The 6,042-nt window shown below is 47.5% G+C and overlaps 1 protein-coding gene across 1 annotated transcript; it reads right to left on the bottom strand.

Annotated features, from left to right (window-relative positions):
* Positions 1-618: 618 nt before the first annotated feature.
* On the bottom strand, positions 619-5,688 carry LOC123110027 (sucrose transport protein SUT2). The gene is made up of 5 exons (XM_044530428.1): positions 4,919-5,688; positions 2,042-2,775; positions 1,875-1,938; positions 1,745-1,788; positions 619-1,137 (listed from the first exon to the last, which is right to left on the bottom strand). The coding sequence occupies exons 1-5, from the start codon at positions 5,442-5,444 to the stop codon at positions 973-975; spliced, it is 1,533 nt and encodes a 510-aa protein (XP_044386363.1). The 5' UTR covers positions 5,445-5,688; the 3' UTR covers positions 619-972.
* Between the last annotated feature and the right edge of the window lie 354 nt (positions 5,689-6,042).

Here is a 6,042-nt window from a genome sequence, read left to right as displayed (position 1 = left end):
TTGTCTTTCGTGTAACAGATGAAATGGATTTTCTTTTGTGATACTATCATATAATCAGTTTGTCGAGGTTGGAATTGCGCATGAAAAGAAGGTATATGTATAACCTGCTATTAAATAAGCATTCATGGATCAAATATAGTGACATTAATTCACAACTTAATGTTATTCCAATTTGGAAAATAATGGGATGATTGAAGGTGGCACATATGTAACAATTATGACACTTGCTTATAGGCAGCAAAATTCTTCCTTAGGGTACACGTGCAAACTTACTAGTGTATGTAAAATGTTCATTCTGTGCACTACAAAAAGGATAGAACGTGTAAGAAAAATTAGACATGTTTTTAAAAAAACTAAGAAATCCTGTGAAAACCGAAGAAAAAAGTAAAAGTGAAAGAGAAAACCATAGAAAACCTGAACAAAAGCAGTGAAAATACAATAATAAAAATTAAAAAAAACTTGCATGCAGCTACAGTGTTAGACCTGCCCAATATGTCCACGCTATAGGCTAGATGTATTATGTCTCGGTACAGGCGTGCTGAGGCCTCCCTTTCAACAAGGCCAAAGTAAGTAAGAAAGAAAGAAAGAAAGGAAGGAAGGAAATCATGAACAATAATCTCAAACAAAACCCTGCAACTTTTATTGATTGGTTGATAATCTCCAACAAAATGGCAAAATATCCAATATACAACAACATATGACTGACCATGTTTCACACCGACAAGCGGAAAAAGGGCGACGCTAGGGCCCATGGAGGAAAATTCCAGAGCCCTCCTACTTTTGGCCTTGAATTTGAACCGAACCCAACTTGATGAAGACAATATACAGACCCCCCATGCCTAGTGTAGTGTAGGCAGCGTTCCCAGTGTCTTGGAACCAGTGTGCAAAGAATGAATGGTTGCAACTTGAGACCAACCTGCCTTCCTTCCTTGTCTGCAACATAACAATGTCTCTGTATACGCGCTCGAATCATCATCGTTGGGTGGTTTTCTTCTTCGGCCCGAGCCGGGCCCGCGGGAGCCCCAGGATGGCTACCAGCCCGCCCACAAAGGAGGCCGCGGCAGCCACCCAGAAGGATGGCGCGTTCCCTCCGCCGAAGAGCTGGTCCCATGGCCCGCCGCCCAGCGACACGATGATCTGCAGGTACCACACGGTCACTTCCAGTTAACTTTCTGTTTCCCCTAGGAAAACATATGCTTCTACTTTTGTGTTTCACCTAAAAAAACCATATGCTTATACTTCTCTACTCAAGTTTTCAGGTTCAACTCTGCTAATTACTGCAGACCAAATGTTTCAGGTAAATAAGGCACGCAGTGGTCATGAAACGTTAGAATGTTCGAATGTTTTGTCTGAGAACTGTGGTCATAACTAAGTTGATCATGTCTAGAGCGTTTGGCTTAGTTTTTTAGATCTCCAGTTTTTATGTTATTCAGCTAACTGATTTCTGAGACAACACATGGGTTCCTCGGTTTATAGGTACAGACCAGTGGAAAGATCAGGAAATGATAATAATTTTTATAAGATTTCAACTTTGAATGCATATGCTCCTGGTTATTTGGTACAAACTACAGAACAATGGAATTAGTAGTTTTTAGTATTGCTGTATGATTAAGATGGTTCAACTGGATATTACATTTAATTCCTTTGGTGCCGGAAGCTTAATCAGATACATTTTCATATAAAATATGCATATACACCAGCTATACTCCAAACGGGAAACATAATAGAAAAAAGGAGTAAATACCTGTGGTATGACAATAGATAAATTAAGAATGCCCATTGCTAAACCTGTGGGGGAAAAGGGACAAATGTAAGAACTAAGAAGACAGATCCAATATGATGCAGCCAAACAGTTTAGTGAAAAGCAAAATTACCTTGGCCTAGCCCAAGATTTTCAACACGACTTGCAGCCATCGCATATGGTATACTGTACGTGACCTGCAACGGCAAAAATAAAAGTATCATCAATACCACGCGTATAACATGTATTTGAGGGAAAGAAAACTACATTGGTGCCAGAAAAAATAGTTCTGTTACTGACCGACAGAGGTGCTCCTAGGATTGTGAACACAATGAGGGAAGCGGCGACAATGCCGGTTGGAGGTGCTCCACTAGGTCCATAATCCAGGTTTTGCGCAACGTATGTTATAATAAGCATCGCCACGAAGCACAGAGCCATGATGATATTGGAGACACCCCATACAAGTCCAGCTCCCCACTTCCTACACAACTTCTCCATTCCAATAGACGTGATCCCAAGAACGACCGAGTTGAGCATGAGACCAAAAGAGCCCATTCTCACACCGTCATGATACTTTTGGGTGTCGGCGACGATTTCCGGGCTTCCCCGATAGATCTCTCGGCCCATCCAGTCGGTGTCAAAGAGGATGAAAGGGAACCACCCGATCCAAGTAAGCGAAGTGACGATCAAGACCATCCAAACAGGCATCGTGAAGTACTTGAATGACCCGAAAAGCTCAAAGAGGAAAGCCTCCTCCTCGTGGCTGCTTGGAGGTGCCGCCTCATCGCTTCCGAAAGTAGGATTGTCCTGCACCGTCACGACGCTAACGTACGTCGTAATCGCTAGGATGATGATGTCGAGCAGGAACGCGGACTTGAGGTTTGCGCAGCTGACAGTGCAGGACTCGGTGATAGTGAACGGGAATATCTTGTACCAACCGTTGTATGCCCCGGTGGCGTACCCGAGTATGTTCCCCAGGGCCATGAAGAGCGAGAAGTAGGCGTTGGCAATCCGGGTCCTCCTCGGGTCATTCTCTGCAAACGACATAAAGGGGTAGGTCAGAAATGAGTTGTGATTTACGTTCGACATAAAGGGGTGGGTACAACAATTTAACATTTTTCCTAATCCTGCGGAAATGGATCTAAGCTGAGACTAAGTAGCACTATACTACTAGCATATAACAGAGAGAGTTCGAGGAGGGTGCATCTAATTGTACAGGCAAATGGGCCCCAATCAGATTTTCGGTGAGAAAGCTCAAAACGTGTGTAATAAAGATTGTGTCAGCTGAACTCGATTGTCAAAGCACAAGATACCAGCGATGGCCATAGCATCTGAATAGATAATAAATCAATAAATTCAGATCATTTGTGTGGCTACGACACAGAAATAATGATTTTGTAATAAAGTTTGTGTCAGCCGAACTCAATTGTCAAACCAGAAAGCAGTGATGGCTATATATTCTTAGTAGAGAATAAATTCAGATCATTTGTGTTGGCCACGACACAGAAATTTGTGTGGCCATGAAAAAAGCACATCACCCCCATCTCACCAGTGTAAACATTTTCTCGCACCGCATTAACGACACGCGAGGAGAGTGACAGGCAGGCAACTGGGAGACCACGGCCACCACAGAGCGTTGGTAAGGCAGGAAATCAATTATCGATAAAACAAACATGTAGGGGACCCTCCCGTTGAGAGCTGACAAAACAGAAGAAAAGAAAAGAAAAGATGCCATCCCATCGTATGATTCGAAATCCGGCAATGCAATGCTTAAATATCTGTCTCCCTCCCAAGCTGGTCGGCATTGCATTGGCCTGATCCGGGAGCGAAAGCGACGCGCTGATCGTAGCTTCCCGCACACTTGCTGATCATCATCAACAACCCTCCATCGCAATGTGCAACGGGCAGCCAGACTCGATTGGCAAAACTCAAAACAGAAGACAGCAACGCCGGCTATATATATATATATATATATAAATAAATGTTGTGAATAGGGAAGTATAATTAATATTAATAAATTCAGATATATTACATATAAGACAGAAATGTGTGTGTGTGTGTGTGTGGCTACCACAACAAGCACATCATCCCCTCATCTCATCCATGAGCGTAATGTTTTCGTGCACGTGACGAAGGCAAGTGTGAAGGGAGCACAGACAGCAGTGTCAAGGCACAAAACAAGGCAGGCAATCAATGATGAAGCAAGGGCAGCAGGCAGGCAGGGGCCCCTCTGAGAGAATACCTGGCTGTTAACAAAGATGCCTTTGGGTCTCCTAAGATTCTGAGATCTGGCAACAGTTATTAGGGACCAAAGAGTCTAGTGGCAATGCTTAAAAATCTCTCTGCTGCTCAGGTCGGCACTGGCCGGATCCGGCGGCGAAAGCGACCCGCCGGGCACACTTGTTCATCATTGATCCTCCATCGCACACATGAATGAATGAATGAATGAATGAAAGAATATACATGGATAGATAAAGGACAAGGCTTGGTGGCGACATTTGTACCAACCGTCCCTGATTATTGAAAGGTTTGCATCGCTGTAATGGAGTGCCACGTCCCCATTGTTAGTGTGGCATCAGCAGCTTATAGTATTTGGTTTGGTCACCCCCACCCCAGTCCAGGGTCTGGTCTGTTGTCTAGTCTAGTGTGTGCTGGTAGTAACAAACAGGGCAGCTGGGTGTCAATAGTACTCAATAATGTGATGTGAAGCAGAAGAAGAAGAAAATGGAATTGAGAGGCCAAAGCCGACCAACCGAGCAAGAATCTTTTTTCTGGGCCTAAAGCGGAAAGCGACATTGATCTTCTCCAATCTCTCTCTCTCTCTCTCTCTCTCTCTCTCTCTCTCTCTCTCTCTCTCGTGTGCAAGTGCAAGTGCAAGTGCAAGTGCAATGCAATCTTCCGGCCACACAAAATAAATAAGTAGTACAATAAAAATGGTTAGCAGGAATTGCCAATCCCAATTATCAATCAATCAATCAATCAGGAAATCAGCCTGGGGAATTTATTCCCCATTGTGAAGCTACAAGAACCATGTAGTATGTGCTCCAGTACAGGTGTAGAATCGAACTGAATGCTCAGCAGCAATCGGGCAGAATCGAATCGAATTCGCCTTTGCTAAAGCAGCAAGCAAGGGAGCAAAGCAGAGGAATTGAAGTTGAAATCGGCAGGATTTAGCACCTGTGAGGTCGGCGAGGAAGGCGCGGCATGGCCCCTGCGTGGCGTTGTTGCCGACGTCCAGCAGCCAGAATCCGATGAGGTAGACGATGATGGCCCCGAACCGGGTGGACCCGGGCACGATGTCGTCCCCGAAGAGGCGGCCCAGGTCGGCGGAGAAGCCGACGGTGAGCACGGAGAAGGCGATGGAGGCGGCGCCCGCGGCGATGAAGGGCCGGCGCCGGCCGAGCGGCGAGTTGGCCGGCGCGATGCGGTCCGACAGGTGGCCCACCAGCGGCTGCACCAGGAGCCCCGACAGCGGGCCGCAGAGCCAGACCAGGCTGGCGAAGGCGTGCGGGATGCCCAGCTCCTGCACGTAGGGGGTCAGCAGCGAGAGCTGCAGCGCCCACCCGAACTGCACCCCGCAGGCCACCGAGGCCGCCCGGAGCAGCGAGCGGAGCGGGACCTTGCGCGACGGCGGGGGTGGGGGCGCGGCCGAGGAGGTGCCCCCGCCCCCGGCCCCGCCGGTGTTGGGCCGCCGCGGCGGCATCGCCCTTGATGAGTGGTCTTGGAGTTTCTTGACGGACGGACGGACTCCGGGTGCTGCCCTGGCTGGATTCCCCGGGAGACCTGGCCTGGGAGAGAGGGAAGGGATGGGGGGAGGGGAAAGCAAAGTATCTATCGCTCTCCCTCGGCTGGGGCTCCGGTAGGGTGGAGTGGAGGGAGAGAGGGGGGGAGGAGTCCACGGGGAGAAGGAAGGAAGGGAGGTGGCACCGAAAGAAAAAAACTATTCTTTTTTGCGGGGATGAGACGGACGTGGCTGCCGTCCACGGTGGGCAACCGCCGCTGCCCTACCACCCAACCCAGCAAGGAGAGGAGAGGAGGGGAGGTGAGTGGGGACGACCACGCTTCTTGTTTTCTACCTCCTCTCTCCAATGATACATCCATGATACTGTATTTTTTGTGCGAAGAATTTTGGTTGGGTGTAGCTACCTCAGTCCATTCAGGCTTAACCAAGTCTCAGTCAAGTGTTACAGTAAAAGAAAAAAAAAAGAAATTGCTGGAAAAAGCTGTGTGCGAATCTCTATGTTATATGCAAGATCAAACGAATATAGCATCGACGGAGACATAACGAAGTCTCGGTCGAC

The sequence above is a fragment of the Triticum aestivum genome, chromosome 5B (assembly GCF_018294505.1).
Source record: "Triticum aestivum cultivar Chinese Spring chromosome 5B, IWGSC CS RefSeq v2.1, whole genome shotgun sequence".
Classification (NCBI taxonomy): domain Eukaryota; kingdom Viridiplantae; phylum Streptophyta; class Magnoliopsida; order Poales; family Poaceae; genus Triticum; species Triticum aestivum.
The sequence above is the reverse complement of the archived record's forward strand: the minus strand, read 5'-3'. Positions and strand labels throughout refer to the sequence as shown.